Below are 21,626 nucleotides of genomic sequence, written 5' to 3'. Positions count from 1 at the left end.
TTGGCCTTTTTTATTGCAATCGCACACTGTCTTGACATTTTCAGTGAGTTATCAAGGTGATATCAAGGGATCTCGATTAAAAATTTCCTGCTGCATAAATCATATCTCAATCTCGAGTATTATCTCAAACCTGAGACTGAGAATATATGACTTATGCAGCAGGAAATTTTTAATTGAGATCCCATAAGAACATAAGAGAAGCCATGCTGGATCAGGCCAATGGCCCTTCCAGTCCAACACTCTGTGTCACACAGTGGCCAGAAAAACCAAGTGCCACCAAGACGTCCCCTTAATAAGATTCTTCTTTTTGAGTGAAAAACTCTTTGGATTGGTCTTTCACTCCTTCTGGGATTCTGTACTAGGGGCTGCATCTTGTTAAGAAGCTCTGTATGTGCTTTGGGGGGTGCAGTTCAGCTCTCCAGTTCTTCCTGTTTTCACCATGTGGCTCCTGGAGATCCCTTAGGAGTAGCATTTCAGAGACGGCTTTGGGAGGGCAGAGGCAGGGCAGTTATTCCTCCATGCATGAAATTTAGACAGGAGCCAACTTACCAGATTTTGTTGTGACTTTCCTTTTTTTGAAAATCTCTCAAGAGGAAGCTGTGCAATCATTTGTTCCTCATATGTTAGCAAAGAAACAGCAAAGCCTGATGGGCAGGGCTTGAATTCAGTAGGAGCTCACAGGAGCACAGCTCCTGAACCTCCAACCATACTCTGCATGCAGTGGGGAGTTCTCTCCCCGCTGCACACAGATCCCGGGGCATATGCAAATGAGATATGTTACTGAGCTCCTGCACCTTTTTCCCCTGATGACGGGTATCATTCATGCACACACAGAAAAGAGGGAGAAATGCCTTATTAGTGCTTCTTTCTCACACACCTTTGTCACTGAGAGCTTGTGTAACTCAAACCCAAAGAGCCAGGGCTAAACCATGCTTAATCCAGTTAATTTAAGATAGCAGTTTCCACACATCTGCCACACTGACATTTTATGTGCAAACATGGGAGAATTTTGGCCCATACACATACACATTTAGCCATACATACACATTTAGCCATATTATTTCTAGGAACACATACACACAATGTTGACACCAAAAATGGGAGAGGGGGAGCCTTGCATTTGATTTTCATGTTAGCCTGTACATGTTATAGGGTGGCAATGGCACACTCCTACATGAGTGACTCTACAGTATCATGCAGCATTTGTCTTGCCACATGTACATTAACTGACTCGGTACATGGCAAGTCCATCTTGCTAATACTCCCTGCTAAAAGTTACCCCATTTAAACATTGGTTTGTAGGCAGGAAACAAATCATAGTTTGGGGCTCCAGATACAACAACCAACAGCGATTTATTATGAACCAGGAAGCTTTCTGTTCTTGAGTCACATGCAAAAAAGAGTGCAGGAGCCTGACAGCTTCCAAGACTCATTCTCCTAATTGTTAGTATATCTGAGTGTTGTGATTTGCATTTGTCCTTTGAACCAGGACTCCAAGCTCTGTTTTCATTTTGGTTTTAGAACCCTGGCTAGATGGAAGGAATCAGTTTTCAATTTAGAATGAATAGCAAACTGATGGATCAAGCTAAGTGTAGGAAAGGGAAAGAGTGTTTGAACCCAGGGAACCGTAATTGCAAACCATGGTTCATTGCTGGATCAGAAGGCTTCTGTCATGGGTGCTGGGGACCCTTCAGAGGAAGTTGAGTCTGATGAGGAAACTGTGCCCCTGCCACCTGCACCAGTGCCCCTGCCTCCTGCTGGAGAAGATCCCAGCCCCCCTGCCTCGCCCTCTCGGGTGGCTCGTGTGCGTGACCGCCTCCGGCAGGACCTCAGGGATCGGAGGAGGGCGGCACGCTCACAAGCAAGACGCTCCCTGAGCCCTGAGTTCTGAGAGGATTCTGGCCCTTCTAAGAGCAAGGATGCTTGAGTGGTAACAGGATCCTGGCTGCCTCCCTGAGCCAGCAATTAGCCCAAACGGGCAACAGCCAGCAGAGGGCTATATAGCTGTGGGCTTTGGGAGGAAGCTTTGTGGAAGCAACTAGTCATCTCCCTGACATTCTAGCATCCACTCCGGCTTGACTTTGGTTCCTGACTCCCTGACTTTGGCTTTGGACTTCTGGACTCCCTGACCTCGGCTTCTGGACCTCAGACCTGCGATACTTCTACAGTGATTCGGATTTGGCGCCTCGGACCCTCCTGCTTACTGGCTATAGACCTCGGACTGCCTCTGGACTTTGCCTGACCCGGCCCCAGCCGTGACAGATTGCTTCCACCGACAAACACCCACTCCACAGGATGGATGCTGAAGCAAGTGAAACCACAGAACTACTGGCTGCGCTCCAAGCCCAGGTACAGCAGCTAACACAGGCAGTAGTGCACTTGCAGCAACAACCTGCGGCCAGTGCTCCAGCCAAGTGCCCAGTTCCCCCACCTGACAGATTTGGGGGTGCCGTGGAAGAATTTCCTGCCTTCCTAGCACAGTGTCGGCTGTACTTTGAACTGAGAGCACGGGACTTCCTCAATGACAAAACCAAGGTGTGTTTCGTCATCAGTCTGTTAAAGGGGCAGGCGGCCAAATGGGCCACACCCTTACTGGTCGCGTCCTCTCCCCTACTGACTGATTACCAGGGGTTTGAGGCCCACCTGTCTGCTGCTTTCTCAAACCCAGTCCAAGCAGCCACAGCCAACCGGAAGATCAGGGCACTGAAACAAGGCAACTCCTCGGTGGCTCAATATGCCACTGAATTCAAGCTCCTGACCCAGGACTTGGCGTGGAATGAGGCTGCCCAGATGGACCAGTTTACTGAGGGGTTGGCAGAGGAGGTCCTGGATGAACTGGCCAGGGTGGAGCAGCCACCCACACTCCAAGAACTTATCACCCTCTGCCTCCGCATCGATGGCCGCCTGGAAAGTCGCCGCCAAGCCAAGACCAGAGGGCGCCAGCTCCCTGCGCCGTGCTACCTGGCTCCTCGCCCGTCCCCAGCTAGTACCAGCACCAAGGATGAGCCTATGCAGCTTGGAGCTGCTCGACCCCGCCTGACCCCAGAGGAAAAGACCAGACGCCGCACGCAGAATCTGTGCCTCTACTGCGGCACGGCAGGCCACTATGCCTCTGGCTGCCCTGCTAAGCATCGGATACCTGGACCTTCGCTGCCACCGCCGCCAAAAGGGCAGCCCCAGGCGTAAGTGGACCCCCCAGCCTGGGGCGACTAGCTGGGTCCTCCGAACAGCGGGCTGATACCCCAGGGCCATTCCTGCTACCAGTCAAACTTCGTCTGCCTGACGAACGCTGGCTGTTCGTGTATGCCATGCTGGACTCGGGAGCGGCCCACTGTTTTATAGATGCCGCCTTTGTGAAGCAGCACCAGATCCCTGTGCAGACAAAAGGGATTCCGTCGCTGGTGGAGGCTATTGACGGGCGCCTCCTCCGTTCTGGCCCCGTCACCCAGGAGACCTGTCCCATCACCTTCCACGTCCAGCAGCACCAAGAACAGCTGCGGTTTGATGTCGCCCGCATGCCTCGCTTCCCGCTGATTCTAGGCCTTTCCTGGCTGAAGCTGCACAACCCCATCGTGGACTGGGCCCAGCAGGAACTACGCTTCCGAGACCCATGCCCCCATCTGACTCCTCCCACCACTCTAGCAGCTGGCATCCCGAGTGGTGGTCCTCAGCTCCCTCAGAAGTATGTGGACTTTGCTGATGTCTTCGAAGAGACAGGAGCTGATCAGCTTCCCCCTCACCGGCCCTACGACTGTGCCATTGATTTGGTACCTGGGGCACCACTCCCGGTGGGGCGTCTGTACCCAATGTCGGAGCCGGAGTTGGCAGCTCTGCGAGACTTCCTGGACAAGAACCTGAAACGCGGATTCATCCGACCCTCAACCTCTCCCCTATCTGCTCCAGTGCTCTTCGTGAAGAAGAAAAGTGGGGAGCTCCGGCTGTGCAATGACTACCGGGCCCTGAACAAGATCACCATCCGCGACCGGTACCCTCTACCACTGATCCCTGAACTCTTGGATCGCCTAAAGGGGGCCCAAATCTACACCAAGCTGGACCTCCGTGGAGCGTACAATTTGGTGCGCATACGGCCCGGAGACGAATGGAAGACCGCGTTTGGGACCCGATACGGGCAGTACGAGCACCTGGTAATGCCCTTCGGACTGACCAATGCCCCCGCTGTCTTCCAGAGGTTCATGAATGACATATTCCGGGACCTGCTCGACCGCTTCGCGATCATATACCTGGATGACATCCTAATTTACTCCCGCAATCCTGCCCAGCACGCCGAGCACGTCCGCCAGGTCCTGCAGCGCCTACGAGCCCATGGTCTCTACGCCAAGCTGGAGAAGTGCGACTTCGACCTGCGCTCCGTCGAGTTCCTTGGGCACATCGTGTCACCGCAGGGGATCCTCATGGACCCGAAAAAAGTAGAAGCGGTCCTGACCTGGCAGGCTCCTCAGAATCGCAAAGACCTGCAGCGGTTCCTCGGTTTTGCCAACTACTATCGGCAATTCATCCCGGCCTACGCATCCCTGACCACACCCCTGACTCAACTACTCCGCCCCAAAGAACCCTTCCACTGGTCCCCAGAGGCCGATAACGCCTTCTCCACCCTGAAGACTCGCTTTGCCACCGGGCCACTCCTGAGATACCCCGACCCCCAGCTTCCCTTTACGGTGGAAGCTGATGCCTCCAACGTGGCCCTGGGAGCAGTGCTGTCCCAGCGCGAGGAGCCGTCCCAGCCACTACAGCCCTGCGCCTATTACTCGCGGCAGCTCACTGCTGCAGAGAGGAACTATACCATCTGGGAGAGGGAGTTGCTCGCGATCAAGGCGGCGTTTGAGGTTTGGCGACATTACCTCGAAGGGGCTCGCCACCCTGTTCAAGTGCTCACCGATCACCGGAACTTGGAACACCTCCAGACCACCCGCCGTCTCAACCAGCGCCAGATCCGGTGGTCCCTATTCTTCTCTCGCTTCGACTTCCGGATCTCCTACATCCCCCATACCCAGAACCGGAAAGCAGACGCGCTCTCCCGGAAACCGGAATACGCCCCTGCCTCAACTGAGACCGCGCCCGCTGCTCCAATCCTGCCGCCCTCAGTATTTGCAGCCACCTCCACTTCACCAGCACTCGTGGAGGACATTCGGGCTAGCCAGGCCAATGATCCCTGGGTCCAGCAACACCTCCAGGCTCTCCAAGATGACCCAACAGGGGAGTTCACGACTCGAGGCGGCCTCTTGCTACACCGCGAACGCCTCTATGTGCCACCCGGGCCCTTGCGGGCAGAAGTGCTACGCCTGACCCACGACTCGTTACCCGCCGGGCACTTTGGACAGCATAAGACCACCCACTTGCTGACAAGGGAATTCTGGTGGCCACGAGTTCGCACTGATGTTGCCCGCTATGTCAGCTCCTGTGACGTCTGCCGACGGGCCAAAGACATCCCAGCCAAACCCTCAGGGTTGCTGCAGCCCTTGCCCACATCTTCAGGACCCTGGGATACCATCTCGATGGACTTCATCACGGAACTTCCACGCTCCAAGGGTCAGACTTGTATCTGGGTGGTCGTCGACCTATTTACCAAGATGGCCCACTTTGTTCCGTGCCCGAAACTCCCCACAGCTCAGGAGACGGCCCAGCTTTACCTGCAACACATCTTTCGTCTGCATGGACTCCCAGCCCATCTGATCTCCGATCGGGGCCCTCAGTTCTCCTCTCGGTTCTGGCAAGCCCTCCATTCCAGCCTGGGTACTCGAGTGCACCTGTCCTCGGCCTACCACCCACAGACAGATGGCCAGACAGAGCGCACCAATGCCACGCTAGAGCAATATCTCCGCTGTTACACCTGTTACCAGCAGGATGACTGGACCACTCTATTGCCCCTAGCGGAGTTTGCATACAACAACGCGGTCCATTCATCCACCCAAATGACCCCGTTTGCTGCAACCTACGGGTACCACCCTCGGTTCTTCCCAGCGATCCTACCACCCACGAATGTCCCCGCCGTCGATGCCTACCTGCAAGAACTCCGTGCCAGCCAAGACTTGCTCCGAGAGCAGCTACAGCAAGCCAAGGAGGCATATAAACGGGCTGCGGACCGAAAGAGGCAAGAAGGCCCTCCAGTGCAGCCGGGGGATCAGGTGTGGCTCTCAACTCGCTACCTGCGCCGGCCTGGTCGGTCTCACAAGCTGGATGCACGGTTCATTGGACCCTACCCCGTCGTTGAACAAATAAACCCCGTCGCCTTCAGGCTCCAGTTGCCACCCCACCTCCGCATTCACCCCGTGTTTCATCGCTCCCTCCTTGTTCCGGCTGCACCCCCTGACCCAGCTCGGACTCCTTCCCCACCGCCGCCACCACCAGTGTTGGTGGATGACGAGGAAGAATATGAGGTGCGCCAGATCCTGGACTCCCGGTACCATCGTGGAGGCCTCCAGTACCTGGTGGACTGGGAGGGATACGGCCCAGAAGACCGGTCTTGGGAGCCCGAGGACAATCTTCATGCCCCGGACTTGGTGCACCAGTTCCACAACGACCACCCCGACCTTCCAGGTCCCTCGACGGAGGGGGGCCCTGGGGGGGGGGATAGTGTCATGGGTGCTGGGGACCCTTCAGAGGAAGTTGAGTCTGATGAGGAAACTGTGCCCCTGCCACCTGCACCAGTGCCCCTGCCTCCTGCTGGAGAAGATCCCAGCCCCCCTGCCTCGCCCTCTCGGGTGGCTCGTGTGCGTGACCGCCTCCGGCAGGACCTCAGGGATCGGAGGAGGGCGGCACGCTCACAAGCAAGACGCTCCCTGAGCCCTGAGTTCTGAGAGGATTCTGGCCCTTCTAAGAGCAAGGATGCTTGAGTGGTAACAGGATCCTGGCTGCCTCCCTGAGCCAGCAATTAGCCCAAACGGGCAACAGCCAGCAGAGGGCTATATAGCTGTGGGCTTTGGGAGGAAGCTTTGTGGAAGCAACTAGTCATCTCCCTGACATTCTAGCATCCACTCCGGCTTGACTTTGGTTCCTGACTCCCTGACTTTGGCTTTGGACTTCTGGACTCCCTGACCTCGGCTTCTGGACCTCAGACCTGCGATACTTCTACAGTGATTCGGATTTGGCGCCTCGGACCCTCCTGCTTACTGGCTACAGACCTCGGACTGCCTCTGGACTTTGCCTGACCCGGCCCCAGCCGTGACAGCTTCCATGTGTAGTTAGTGACCATTAATTAGCTCTGGGCTCTAGATGCTGGGACCTCTCCAACTACAGAGCTGAATTCCAGCCAGGACCAGATCTACATGTTGTTGGGGGGGGGGGGGGGTTGGGGGGGATGATTTAAAAATGATGCCCCCATGTGGGCCCATTCTATCTTATGGGCCCATGAAATAGAATGAACTTTATACCCAATTTGGCAACCCTATCCAGCGGCACCCAGGGCAAGCGCCCCCTCTGCCCCTCCCAAGATCTGGCTCTGATGACAGCCTGTGCTTTGTAGTTTTATTTATGAAAGTATATTTTGTTGGCCTTGTTTAATGTACCCCCCTCCATGTTAATAAGGCTACTCAGATTTGATAAATATACCAACCTCCATCAAGTAAAAACAAAAGCCTTGTCAGACTTGGTTCTGCTTTTCTTCTGCCTGCAGAGGCCATTGGCTTATCGTGGATGTTCCTTCTCTATGGACTAGTGGGAGCAGTGGCTGTTATATTTATTTATCTTTTTGTACCTGAAACCAAAGGCCAGTCTTTAGAAGAAATAGACCAGCAGTTCTCAAAGAAACGGTAAGTCTCAATGCAGCTGCTGTGGGGTAATTTAGTTGGCAGTATCAACACTGGGCATTATAACATTGATAGATTGATTGACTTTAGACCACTTATATGCCACCTCTCCAGAGACCTGCTTGTCCTGGACAATATTCCTCAAATCCAAGTAGCATGAAACAATTTTGGGAACTTGCATGATGCAACCATACAGATTCTTCTTGTCTTACATCCTGTTCAAGCGATAGACTCCAAGGATAGGTAGGACTGAATAGAATTTCTGCTGTTTTTTGAAGGACAAGGACCAATGCTTTGAAGATATCTTGTGCACCATATAAAGACAGAAAAGGTGATATTTCTGGAGACAGCTTGAGCAGCATCCTTCATTTCAGCTTTCCAACTTGTGCATTCCACAATATGATTTTGAGGTCATGTATCCACACATCAAAGACCTGCAACTCTGCTGGGTTTGGATAACTAGAAACAAAAGACACACCCCTTTCGTGTTTTAACAAGACACACCCCTTTCTATTCCTTATCACTTGAGTGAGAATTGTCCAAGAAGGTGAGAAGATGGAGATTGAATGAAGATTTGCTACAGAATAAAGAAACAGTGACATACCTAGAAAATGAAACTAAAGCTTTTTTCCAAGTGAATGACAAAGAGGATATTGACTTTCAGACGGTCTGGGATGCCTATAAAGCAGTAATGAGAGGAATGTTGATTACTTTGAATAATAAAGATAAGACAGTAAAAGAAAAACAGTTGTTGGACATTCAAAATGAAATAAAGAAAAAAGAAGGGGAGTTGAGAAAAAGGCCAGGGAAAAAGAAAATTTTAAGGGAAATTACAATATTACAAACTCAATTGAGACGTTTGTTAAATAAAGAAGTGGAATGGAGTTTGAAAAGACTTCAGCAGAATCCTTTGAGGGAGCAAATAAACCGGGAAAGTATTTGGCTTGGCAGTTGAAGAAAAAGAGAGAAAATAGAATTATTAACAGAATTGTGGTAGATGGAAGAGAAGTGGTTACTCAAGAGGGAATAAAAAGAGAATTTTTTAAATACTATGCCAAATTGTTTAAAGGTGTTAAAATAAAGAAAGAGAAGATGGATGAGTATTTACAAAAGATAAAAATAGAGCCCTTAACTGAAAATATGTGAAAAGTTTTGAATAATCCAATTGAAAAATAGAAATTGAAGCAGCAATTAACGCAATGAAGAATGGAAAAGCACCTGGGCCAGATGGATATACAGCTAAATATTTTAAAACTTTTAAAGATGAGTTAATACCAAAATTGCAGAAGTTGATGAATACAATAAGAATAAAAGGGAAAGTACCAAACACATGGAAAGAAGCTGTTATTTTGTTGATACTTAAGGAAGATAGAGATGTCACGAATGTAAAAAATTATAGTCCAATTTCGCTATTAAATAATGACTATAAAATATTTACAAGAATCTTGGCAGAACGGCTTAAACAACATTTGATAAACTTTATAAAGGAAGATCAAGCAGGATTTCTTCCCAAAAGTCAAATAAGAGACAATATTAGAACTGTTGTAAATATTGTAGAATATTATGAAAGACATCCAGAAAAAGAAGTAGCATTATTCTTTGCAGATGCAGAGAAAGCATTTGATAATTTAAATTGGGACTTTATTTGCAGTAATGGAAAAAATTGAGCTGGGAGAAAACTTTATAAGAATTATAAAATCAATATATTCTGAACAAATTGCAAGGTTGTGTATAAACACAGATCTTACAGAAGATATGAAAATTAGCAAAGGTACTAGACAAGGCTGTCCGCTTTCACCATTGAGGTTTATAATGACTCTTGAAATATTACTGATGCAGATCCAAGAAGAAAAAGAAATAGAAGGATTAAGAATAAAAGGATTTACTTACAAATACAGAGCTTTTGCTGATGATATAATGTTTATAAATGAAAACCCCATACAAGTTATATCTTTGATGCTAGCTAAAATTCAAGAGTATGGGGAGTTGGTGGGACTTTGTATTAATAGAGAAAAACCAAAAATTCTGTGTAAAAATATGCAGAGGAACAAGCAACAAGAATTACAGAGACTAACTGGTTGTGAAGTCACCTCTAAAGTAAAATACCTAGGGGTGGAGATAACAATGAAGAATATTGATCTGTTTAAAAATAATTATGAGAAGTTATGGCGTAAAACGGATGAAGATATGTTAAAATGGAATAAGCTTAACTTGTCATTGTTGGGTAGAATAGCTGCAATTAAAATGAATATCTTATCAAGAATAATGTATTGTTTCAAACTATTCCTATTGTGAAGGATGGCAAACAATTTGATAAATGGTGAAAGAAAAATTTCAGAATTTGTGTGGGCTGGGAAGAAACCAAGAATTAAAATGAAAATTTTGACAGATGCAAGAGAGAGAGGTGGGTTTCAACTACCAAATTTAAAATTATATCAGGAAGCAGTTTGTTTAGTGTTGATGAAAGAATAGATAACGTTGTTAAACAAAAAACTTTTAGTGTTGGAAGGTCATGGAAATAAATTTGGCTAGCACGTGTATTTGTATTATGGAAAAAAGAAGATGGACGTTTTTTTCTCTCACTATTCTATAAGAAATAATTTGCTAAATTCATGGATTAAATACAAGAAATATGGAGATGAGAGAAGACCATTATGGATAGTGCCAGCTGAAGTAATAAAAATAACAGCTGAGATAGGCAAAGAAAAGTGGTTGTCATGTAATCAATTATTAAAAATACAAAGTGGCAAAATAGAACTGAAAACTGCTGAAGAGTTGAATCATAAATATGATTGGTTCCAAATGCAACAAATAAAGAGCTTGGTGGAGAATGATATTAAAACTGAAGGAATAAGGAAAGAGCAAACAGAATTGGAAAAAGTTCTGCTTGGAGACAATGATAAATTAATTTTAAAAGTATATAAATTACTTCTACAATGGTCTACAGAAGATTTAGTAGTGAAATCGCAAATGATTAAATGGGCAATTAATGTAAATAAAGAAATACAGATGGAAACTTGGGAATATTTGTGGAAGAACTCTATGAAACTTTCAACATGTCAAAGTGTTAAAGAAAACTGTTTTAAGATGATGTATAGATGGTATATGACTCCTAAAAAATTGGCAAAGATGAATAACAAGATGCCAGACAGATGTTGGAAATGCAAAAAGCATGAAGGTTCTTTCTACCATATGTGAAAGAGCTAAAAAGTTTTGGCAGATGATTCAGCAAGAGATTTCTAAGATCTTGGGATATGAGTTTAACAAAGTTGCAGAGACTTTTCTGTTGGGATTACAAATGGAAAAATTTCCAAAAGAAGATAGAACTTTAATCTGGTACTTGCTCTCAGCCGCTAGGACATTGTATGCGCAGTTGTGGAAGCAAGAAAAAATACCAGAGAAATGGGATTTGATTATAAAAGTTATGACATGGAGTGAAATGGACAAATTAACAAGAATATTAAGAGACTATGATTTAGAAGTTTTTAAGACGGATTGGAAAAAGTTTAGAAGATATGTAGAAAGAGAGTGGAAAATAAAAGGACATTGGACAATCATTGATAATGATTAAGTTTTAAAAAGAAGAAGAATATAAATTTTTGTTTTAATAATTAAGGGTACCTTTAAATATTTGCATTTTAAGTAAATAACACCGGTGGGGGTCAAGTAACGGGGGGAGGGGTGGGTAGAAAGTAATATATGGGGTAGATAAAAGAAGGGTTTTTTTAAAGATATAAGATATAGATTTATTACCATATGTTACCAATAAAACTGTTTTAAAACCAGAAGGGTCACAAGAACTAAGCACTGCTGCTACCCTTCCTGCCCTCCTTCTCATGACCTCTCTAAGTTCACAGAATCAGCATGCTGTCAGATGGCTATCTAGCTTCTGTTTAAAAACCTCCAAAGAAGGAGAGCCCACCACTTCCCGAGGAAGTGCATTGAACAGAGCACTGGCTTGTTCCATTTCCCCCTCTTCCTATGTCCTGATCTAGGTGATAAAAAATAAAAGTAATTCTTTATTCTTTCATACCAAACAAATTTGTTCTTTAGCTCCTATGCTCCCTGATAAGTCTTTGGGTTAGCTCTACAGTACTGCAGTTCAACACAGGCACAGTTCTGTTGTCTAAGATCAGTGCTACAGTGCTAGGATGCAGCACCCTCAGCTGTGGATCAGGCAACATTTGCAGTGGCAGCTCAAAAGAATCTGAACACATCACAAGATACCCTAGTTTGCTGTTGCCCAGCTATATTTTTAGAGCTGCTTCAAGTGGATTTAATTGTTGATAAGCATAACATATATCATCCCTAGGAAAGTGTAGGTCCAGGTTTGCAAGGTTTACCGTTGTATGTACTCCGTCAAACAGGAAGATGTTTATATTGTTCCAAAAATTAGAAGAATGTGGACTATGCTGATGTGGAAGACCACATAGAAATATGCAATATGCATTGCTAAAATGGGATTGTACAGTTGCAGGAGTAGCCCTAAAGGTCTGTTGGCAGAACTGGAAGAGCAGAGGAATGTCTATAAACCTTCAGAAGCTCACTATATAAATAGGAGAGAATCTTGTGGTAGCTTAAAGACTAACAAATGTATTGCGGTATAAGCTTTCATGAACCTGAAGTCTTCTTGCATCAGACAAAGTATGCTCTGACTCACAAAAACTTGTGCTTCAATAAATTCAAATAGTCTTTAAGGTTCTAGAAGCCCCTCAGGATAACTAGCAAATTACTACCATTTCAGAATGTAAATACATTGTTCTGTTGGCTGTAGAAACTAGGTCCCAGTCTCCAGATAAGATCCATCTTACATATCTTAATAGGCTTCTTGTCAGTAGCTGTATTGGTCTGAAACAACAGAACAAAGTTTGAGTCCAGTGGCACCTTTAAGACCTACAAAGCCCCTTAGGGACCTTAAAGACTGGGTATCAACATTTGTGTGCTTATTCTTCAGAAGAAGTGTGCATCCATACAAAAGCTTATACCCAGAATTAAATGTTGTTGGTCTTAAAGATGCCACTGAATTCAAATTTTAATAGGCTCCTGTTAAGAGGAATGAGAACCAATATCCTCCAAAGATTTACAAAGCAGGTTTCTCAAAAGCATTTTGATAAGTTAAAAACATAAATTCTGACAATTAGGACTCTGTCTACATATTTCTCATTGTAAAATTTTGTAATGGCATGTGACCTGACATGACACAATTGATACTGAAATACTGTTTTGTATAAAATAGATACTGGTCTCTCAGGAAGATCCATTTTGAATTGTTCAAAACCTTTTGTGTATAGGATGTACAAATGTTACTTTCTGAATTCTGTGAAGTTAGAATGACATCTTCAGAAAGAACGTGTGACAGGAGGGACCTGGAGCACCAAATAAGACTGCAGCTGTTCCTTATTTGCTACATTATTGTTTTTGCAGGTTGTTGCAAGTAAATGCATTCTGTCCAAAAATATGGAATAGAAGAGAGATCCACGCACTTGCTCATTACCAAAGAGTAGACCATTCCAGTACTTCATGAGAGAGGATCGGTGAACATCGCCACATGTGGACAGGCAACATTAGTGACCAAGTGTTTACTACTTCAGTGTCGGAAGTGACATGAGGAGTTGCACAAAGGAGGAATCTGGACTGTTCTGCTCAGGCCCTGTTTATTGGGGTCACACCACCCTTTACCTCATTTAAATATGTCACTCTGTTATGTATAGCATCTAGGTTCTGGTTTCTTGCATGCCTTGAAAGGTTTTTGGTAAGAGGAACCGTAGCCAGTGTCCTCCAATGGTCTGCAAAGCAGATTTCTTTCTTTTCTTTTCTTTTTACAGTATTTGATAAAATACAACGTAAGTTATGACAGCTATTCAGATTTTGTGTTTATGTATTTCTCAGCATGAAAAAATTTAATGGTCTCTGGCCTTATATACAACCCAACTCTCCTGAATGGCAAGAATTTGCATTGGTGGTGGTGAAAAGTGGGCAGCCAGCCAGACATCAGGAGTTTTGCCATGCCCCCAGCAGCCCTCATTAACCCTTGGAGAAACCCACAACACCCTTTCACCACTTCTTATGTGATTTTGGTTGGCGGGTGGCTCAGAAGTGGGGGAATTTAAGGAGACTATCACCAGACAGAGAGAGGCTTAAATGCCCATTCCTCCCACCCACAAGTTCTGTTATGCAAATCCCCTCTTCCCCACACAGCAAACATAGGTTTGGGAACACATTTTCCAAGGTAGCATTTCTGCTTTAAATGGAGGGACATGTCTTCCTTCATTTGGCTCTCACCTGCCAATTTTGTAACACTGAAAACTTTGTTCTTCTGAGTTTTTTTCTCTTGGGACAGAGGGTCTTTTGTTGCATGTCTTTCTATTTTTCTTCTAATGTTTATCTGTTCTTGGCTAATACAGCTGGCCCCCCCCCCCCACACACAGGGCCTTTTTTTTAAAGCAGGAATGCACAGGAACTCAGTTCTGGCTGGCTTAGTTTTGGGGGTGTGCAAATGAGTACCTGCTGGGCTTTTATATGCAATGTGTACCTGCTGGGCTTTTTCTACAAAAACCCTGTGCAAAACAATGGTGGCATCAGGGTGTGTGGCCTAATATGCAAATAAGTTCCTGCTGGGATTTTTTTTCTACCAAAAAAATCCTACACACATAAAGCACAAAAAAAAATCATTTTTCAGTGGTCCCAGATATCTCCATTCAGACTTCTGTTGTGAGGAAGATACATATGCCTCTCTGAATCTGCAGGTACACAAACTGGAGCCTTTCAAACTGGATGGAAGAAAAGACAAAGGAGGAACAAAGGGAGATAGGTAAAGGACATAGGAGAAGGAAGGAAGGAAATTGGCAGAAAGTTTCTCCTCTGTTTCTTTTTCAACCCAGTATGCACAAATTCACAAAAATGTAGTTCCAACTGACAGATTGCCCCCCCCCCCACAACTATACAAAATTTGTCCAGCTGCATGTTAGAGTAAATCCCAGCATGTTAGAATAAACCCTGAGTCCCTGGAAGTTCGACTCCGTACACAATTCTGAACATGCCTGCACCACATTGGTATAACGGCAGTATTCCTTTCCCTTAGCACTACTATGGTGAACAAATGTTTTTCAGTGAATTTTCCTTGGGACTGAAACCACAGAGGGGCCCTACAAGGGCAGTGCCCCACCCAAAACATGCCCTGACCCATCAATCAGTGATCCTTCTGCTGTAGGAAGCAGGCTAGACTGTCCAACACCACTTCAGCCTTAAAGCTTACTGTGTTTCCTACCCAATCTGTGGAGTGTTGTAATTTCCAGGTGTCCCTGGGAATTTATTTTTAAAATACTGAACATTCAAGGCTTCCTCAGACTTTGCAGCATCCTCCTCCTGGGTTATGGCCATTCTGCAGTCTGATAAGGAAATTCAACAGTCTGAGCAGGGCCAGTGGTAGCTAGACCATGGAAATAGAGTCCTGGAGGAGGAGAAGGAGCTATTATCTTCCTCAGCCAGTTCCACTGACTAGCAGATAGGACCTTAAATCCACCAACCTACTAGTCTTCCAGTGCAGGATCTTTAGGAATCCAATGTGCTTGGTACTGTCTATTAACCCCACATCATAAGGTGCACCCATGCCTGCATCAGGCCCATCCTTTGTGCCCATGGCTGCATCAGACGACCTGACAACACCGATGCAAGCCAATGGAAGAGCTACTATGTTCATTGTGGTTCTAAGCAGTACTTTTTAGGTTGGATTTCAGCAGATGTACAAAGTTTAAACATTTCACGTTGAGTTTGCAACCCACAAAATAGCACTTCCTATAATGGCAGTGTAATCGAAGACAAGCAACGGGAAGCCAGTCATCACTGTTGAGAAGCAGCTGTTAACGGGCTTTTTTGCAGCCAGGGATTCTCGCGTTATGCCTTGTGATTTAAGGGTGTGCATGAGAGAGGGACGATGAAGTCACCATCCTTGTCCACATGGTAACAAGAGACCCCATTTGTTGCAAACTGACTGAATAAATATTGATGGGTATAGATGTACCCAAGTGGGACTTCTGAAGAAAAAGTAGCAACCATCTACATGTGGCATCTGCATGAAAGACAAGCCTCCAGAGACTCTTGGTTGTCAAGGATCAAGCTCAGAACTACATTTTCCAGACTCTGTGAATACAGCTTGTCAGATAATGGTTACAGTTCCTTCCTGCTGTTTCTTTTCCTGCACGTACAATTGACTGAGAGCCCCAGTTACCACTTTCTTTCCACCATGATACATAGTACTGCTCTAGGTTTTCCTACATCTGTAAGCAGGGATTGAGTGGGAGACACCCCTTTTATATATTGAAGTGTCAGCTTGCGTGGGCTGAGTTCAAGATCAGACCATGTCAATGGGACAATGACCCCGATTTATATCTTCTCTCCCACCTCACCTAGTCATGGTACTTCAGCTACTGAATCTGTTTTTAATACAGTCCTGAGGATACTCTCTCACTTAAGAACGTAAGAGCCTTCTGAATAGGGCTGACAATATAGCGAGGCCACATTTTGACAGGCAGCAGCATTCTGCCCTGGTCATCATTAGCCAGCTCAATGATTTACCTGTTCCCTGATTAGCCACCACAGAAGTCAGTGGTGATAATCCTCCTTTACTTCCTCACCTACGTATGTTGGTGCTGTCAAGTCATGACTGACTTATGATGTGACCCAGCGAGGGGACTTTCAATGCAAGTGAGAAGCAGAGGTGGTTGGCCAGTGCCTCCCTCCGCAGAAATTTCCTTGGTGGTCTCCTCTCCAAGTACCAACCCTGCTTAGCTTCCACGATCTGACAAGATGGGGATATATCATGCCACCTTTTGCCCCATTACTCCCCTAAGACCTCTTTAAATGTCACATGACAAACTATGCTCTTGTAAGATTTTTTTTTTCTACTTGAAATGACTTGGTCACCATGTATGGTTTCCTGTTGCTAAGGCAATCAAGATGTTGATCAAGCTTTTGTAATCTCATGAAAGTTCAGGAAACCCAATAGGGCACACATGACTTACCACACTATTTTTAAAGAGCTCAGGGTCACAGAAGAGGTAAGGAGAGTTATCGTCTCCAGCTGTTGTGCAGGAGCAGGAGTAAGGGGCAGGTATAGGACAGTAGCAGCTATTGTCACCCAAGGAAGGAGAACACTTGAACTGCTACTGTTTCTGGATTAGGCCAAGGTCCACCTTGTCTAGTCTAGCATTCTTTAGCAGAGTCTCAGCACAAGCTAAGTGATCTACATCTCCCTTCTCTCCACAAGACTATCTGCGGCAAAATTTCAATCAGAAAATTGTTATGTTCCCTTTAAGATCTGGGAAGCCTTTGAGGGAGGAGCATTGGAGCTCCATTTCAAACATCCATATAAAGCAAGATTCTAGAGGCCTCAAAAATCAAACAATCCAAAGAAGTATTGGATAGCTTACTCCAAGTCTCTTCTTCCAGGAAACACTCAAGATAGTAACCCATGCTCAGCTGCACACCAGTAACCCCAGAATTTAGGACTCTTACAAGAAGAGCCCTGCTGGATCAGATCAGTGGTCCATCAAGTCCAGCATCCTATATTACAGAGTGGCCAACAAGTTTCTCTGGAGAGCCAACAATAGGGCATAGAGGGCAAGGCCTTCCCTTGATGTTACCTCCTGATGCTGGTATTCAGAGGTTGACTGCCAATGAATGAAGTCACTGATTTTACTGTGCATTCTATGTGATTGACTAGCCAAGACAGGGTTCATTGTTTCAGTAAATAATGTAGTCTGAGCTTGAATTTAATTATCCAGTTTCAGACCAAGAGAGCTACAGCTCCAAAAACTAGGTCTCAGTGTTTTGGAAGAGGCCAGAGATGCAGGAATGCTCGGACCTCTTCCCACCTATGTCCCATCCCTCAATATGTCAGTTGTGGGACTAGGACAATTTACCTGGCTCTGATACTGATGTTGATTAATGCCAGGTCTATCAACAACAAGACCTATACTTTACGAGACTACTTCGTGGAGCAACGGATATGTGACTGAGACCTGAGTGCGGGAGGGTGAGACTGTCACCCTGAATCAACTTGCCCCACCTGGGTTCTTGGTCCTTCATCAGTCTCGGATGACCAGGCATGGGGCAGGGGGGGGGTTGCAATGTTAATTCGTGAATCTTTCTCTTTCAGGGCATTCCCTGCCCCAAACATAGCCGGCATTGAATGTGTCGGTCTGGTGTGGGAGGCTGAGGAGAGTTTGGCTATCTGGGTGGTGTACTGCCCGCCTAGTGCATCCCCGGAGAGCCTGCCTGCCCTGCTGGATGCTGTGTTGACCTGGGCGCTGGACTTCCCCAGGCTATTGGTCCTGGGGGATTTCAGTGTCCATGTTGATGACACAGCGTCTTTGCAGATGCAGGACCTAGTGTCCTCCATGGAGACACTGGGACTCAGCCAGATTATATCGACCTCTACTCACCAGGCTGGTCACACACTGGACTTGATCTTTGGGGCTGGGATAACACCTGATCTGATAGCTGTTGACACAGTTCCATGGTCAGATCATTATGCCCTGAAAGTCTGACTGGACTTGCAGCCCTCCTCCTGTCTGGACGGCGAGCAGATTTATGCTCACCCACGGAGCCAATTGGACCCAGAGCAGCTTCGAGAGGCTCTGCGGGATCCAATTCCCCCTGGTGGGTCGTTAGATGAGCTAGCAGAGGACTGGTATTCCCGGTTCTCTGCAACCATTGACAACATTGCCCCTGGCGCCCTCTTCGTCGCCGTACTAAATCAGCTCCATGGTATACCCTGGAGCTGAAAAGGATGGAGCGGCAACTTAGACGGCTGGAGCGAGTGTGGCGGAGGTCCCATGACAAAGAGTCTAGAACTTCTTATAGAGTGTTTATGAAGACCTATGAGAAAGTAGTGAAGTCCGCTAAGAAGGAATTCTTTGTGGCCTCCATTGCGTCAGTGAATTCGTGCCCAACCCAATTATCTAGGATAATTCGTTCATTAACTACAGTGCCGACATGCAATCTAAAAGCTAGGGAATTGAATATAGGCTGTGAGGCTTTTGCGACCTACTTTGCTGACAAGATCTTGACTCTTTGCCAGGCTCTTCCAGCCACAGTTGATACAGTACGGAAACTAGAAGCCCGTTGTCCATCCTCTGGACCCATGTTGGACCACTTCAGCCGTCCTTCTCAGGAAGATGTGGACAGGATCTTGGCTGCAGTGAAGCGGACCACTTGCCCATTGGACCTCTGTCCATCCTGGTTTCTTAAAGCAGGTGTCGAGGGTATCCAAGGTCCTTTAGCTGACATTGTTAACTTGTCTCTGGAAACAGGGACTTTTCTAGCTAAACTTAAAAAGGCAGTGGTTCGTCCGCTTTTTAAAAAGCCATCTTTGGACCCGATGGTCCTGGCCAATTACCCCCCAGTGTCAAATCTACCGTTCCTGGGTAAGGTAATTGAGAAATTGGTGGCAGAGCAGTTCCAAGCTTTCCTGGAGGATACCTCTACCCTTGATCCCTTCCAGTCCAGCTTTCGTCCTGGCCGTGGGATGGAGACTGCTTTGGTTGCCCTCACTGATGACCTTAGAAGGCATCTGGATCAAGGCGGGTCAGTGCTGATATTACTGTTAGACCTTTCGGCAGCGTTTGACACAGTCGATTACAATCTATTGACCCACCGCCTTGCTGATATAGGAGTTCGGGAGGAAGCATTACAGTGGTTCTCCTCTTTTCTCCGTAATCGGGGACAAAGGGTGGCAATTGGTGAGCAGATCTCCCTGCGGCACTCACTCGAATGTGATGTGTCACAGGGAGCTATTCTCTCGCCAATGATGTTTAACATCTATATGCACCCCCTTGCCCAGATTGCCCGAGGTTTTGGGCTGGGTTGTCACCAGTATGCAGATGACACCCAGCTCTATCTGCTGATGGACGGCCATGCAGACACTGCCCCGGAACATCTGACCAGAGTGCTAGAAGCTGTCGCTGGATGGTTGCAGTTAAGCCGACTGAACCTTAATCCAGCTAAGACGGAGGTCCTGTACCTGAGCGGAGGGGGGTTAAGATCAGACATCTGTCTCTCCACCCTGGATGGTGTTCCTCTTGTGCCATTCCAGAAAGTGAGGAGTCTGGGCGTGACACTGGATGTCTCCCTTTCCATGGAGGCCCAGGTCACAGCAGTTGCGTGATCTGCATTTCATCATCTTCAGCAGGTCAAACAGCTAGCATCCTATCTGACCCCCCCCCCCCATGACTTAGGTACAGTGATCCATGCAATGGTCACTTCCAGATTGGACTACTGTAACTCGCTTTACACAGGCTTGCCCCTGAGGATAATTCGGAAACTCCAACTAGTGCAAAATGCAGCTGCGTGGCTAGTAACTGGACTGTCTTTACAAGCAGGCAGTCGGCCGATGCTGTGCACATTGCACTGGTTACCAACTGAGTACCGAATCCGCTTCAAGGTTTTGGTATTGACCTTTAAAGCCTTACGCAGCCTGGGACCAACATACTTGCGGGACCGCCTCTCTCCATACGAGCCCCGAAGACTGTTGCGATCAGCCAACCAATACCTTCTAGCCATCCCTGGCCCAAAGGACGTCCAGCTTGCCTCGACCAGGGCTTTTTCGGCCCTGGCGCGGCCTGGTGGAATCAGCTCCCTGTGGAGATCTGGGCCCTACCAGATTTACTTCCATTTTGTAGGGCCTGCAAGACGGAACTGTTTTGCCAGGCCTTCGGTTGAGGCAGACGGACGTCCCTTCATTCTACTGCTTATACCATCTGTTACCCTCCCCCACAATGGGCTATAAAATTACAATGAGCCGGAATATCTGTTTTATCTGAAATATGTGCCTACCCATCTATGTATATTTTTGTAGTTGTATTTTATTGGTATATTATTGAGATTACTGTGTTTTAATTGTTTTATTACGACTGTTATCCGCCCTGAGCCTGTATGGGAAAGGGCGGGATATAAATCCACCAAATAAAATAAATAAATAAATAAATAAGTGAGGCTCTTGTGTTGCTTATGGTTTGATTCACGTATTTGTTACAGTTACAGACTCAGAAGCAAAATCATACCTATTCCAATAATGAAATGCTGAATCAACCACTCTGCACTGAAGATGAAACTATACATAGCCAAAATTGCAACTGTGGACTTAATTTCCTTTCCTCCATAATGACTAAGATAGCTTGCCCCTTGTCTTACCATAACTGTGGTGTGTGGGGTAATGCACAGCATTGTGGAATGAGAATAGTGGTAAATTGTCCTATTTCAAACAATTTTTTGTCCTATTTCAAACATTAAGAAAAAAGCATGGACCATGGTAGTAGAAGCTACTGAGAAAACCCAGGTGGAAAGTTACAATTCATGCCACAAGAAAATTTTAAAAAAATTCCAAGACTTTATGGTTAGAGACCCAATGGATGATGCATTGAAATTTCAAGTCTGCAGCTTCTGAAAAAGAGCTGGTAACAGCATTTTTCAGAACATCTGTCAAGTTGATACTGTTTGCAGTCACTTATCCTTTTATTGATCTGGCCATCTTCTACATTCATTTGTTGGACAGTTTTATGCGATTGTGATTAATGCTTAATTCCTCTATGATTTTTCCAGCATGGTTATGATTTGTGTATTTCATCGATGTAGTTATGTCGTTTATTGTTATATGTGCAATAATGAGATATTGACACCATTAGTTATACACATTTATTGAAATTTCTGAATAAAAATATTTTTGCATAGAAAATTTTTGACACAGTGATTTTCTGTTTCAAACATTTGCATACAGAAGGATATTGGGAAAGCAGTTATTCCTGATCAGACTAACAGAGGGCAAGAATTCTTTGTTTACTTGCCACTGGTAGCAGCAGTGTTGTC

At 46.1% G+C, this 21,626-nt stretch overlaps 1 protein-coding gene across 1 annotated transcript in view; it reads left to right on the top strand.

Annotated features, from left to right (window-relative positions):
• SLC2A10 (solute carrier family 2 member 10) overlaps positions 1-13,623 on the top strand; it is a 32,129-nt gene extending 18,506 nt beyond the window's left edge. Inside the window, exons 4-5 of the mRNA XM_060230853.1 lie at positions 7,631-7,766; positions 13,188-13,623. Of these exons, the coding sequence (XP_060086836.1) occupies positions 7,631-7,766; positions 13,188-13,287 (236 nt within the window). The 3' untranslated portion in view covers positions 13,288-13,623. The remainder of the gene's footprint in view (positions 1-7,630; positions 7,767-13,187) is intronic.
• The last annotated feature ends 8,003 nt before the right edge of the window (positions 13,624-21,626 follow it).

Source organism: Heteronotia binoei, chromosome 2 (genome assembly GCF_032191835.1).
Source record: "Heteronotia binoei isolate CCM8104 ecotype False Entrance Well chromosome 2, APGP_CSIRO_Hbin_v1, whole genome shotgun sequence".
Taxonomy (NCBI): domain Eukaryota; kingdom Metazoa; phylum Chordata; class Lepidosauria; order Squamata; family Gekkonidae; genus Heteronotia; species Heteronotia binoei.
Note: the sequence above shows the minus strand (reverse complement) of the source record. Positions and strands in the feature narration are given on the sequence as shown.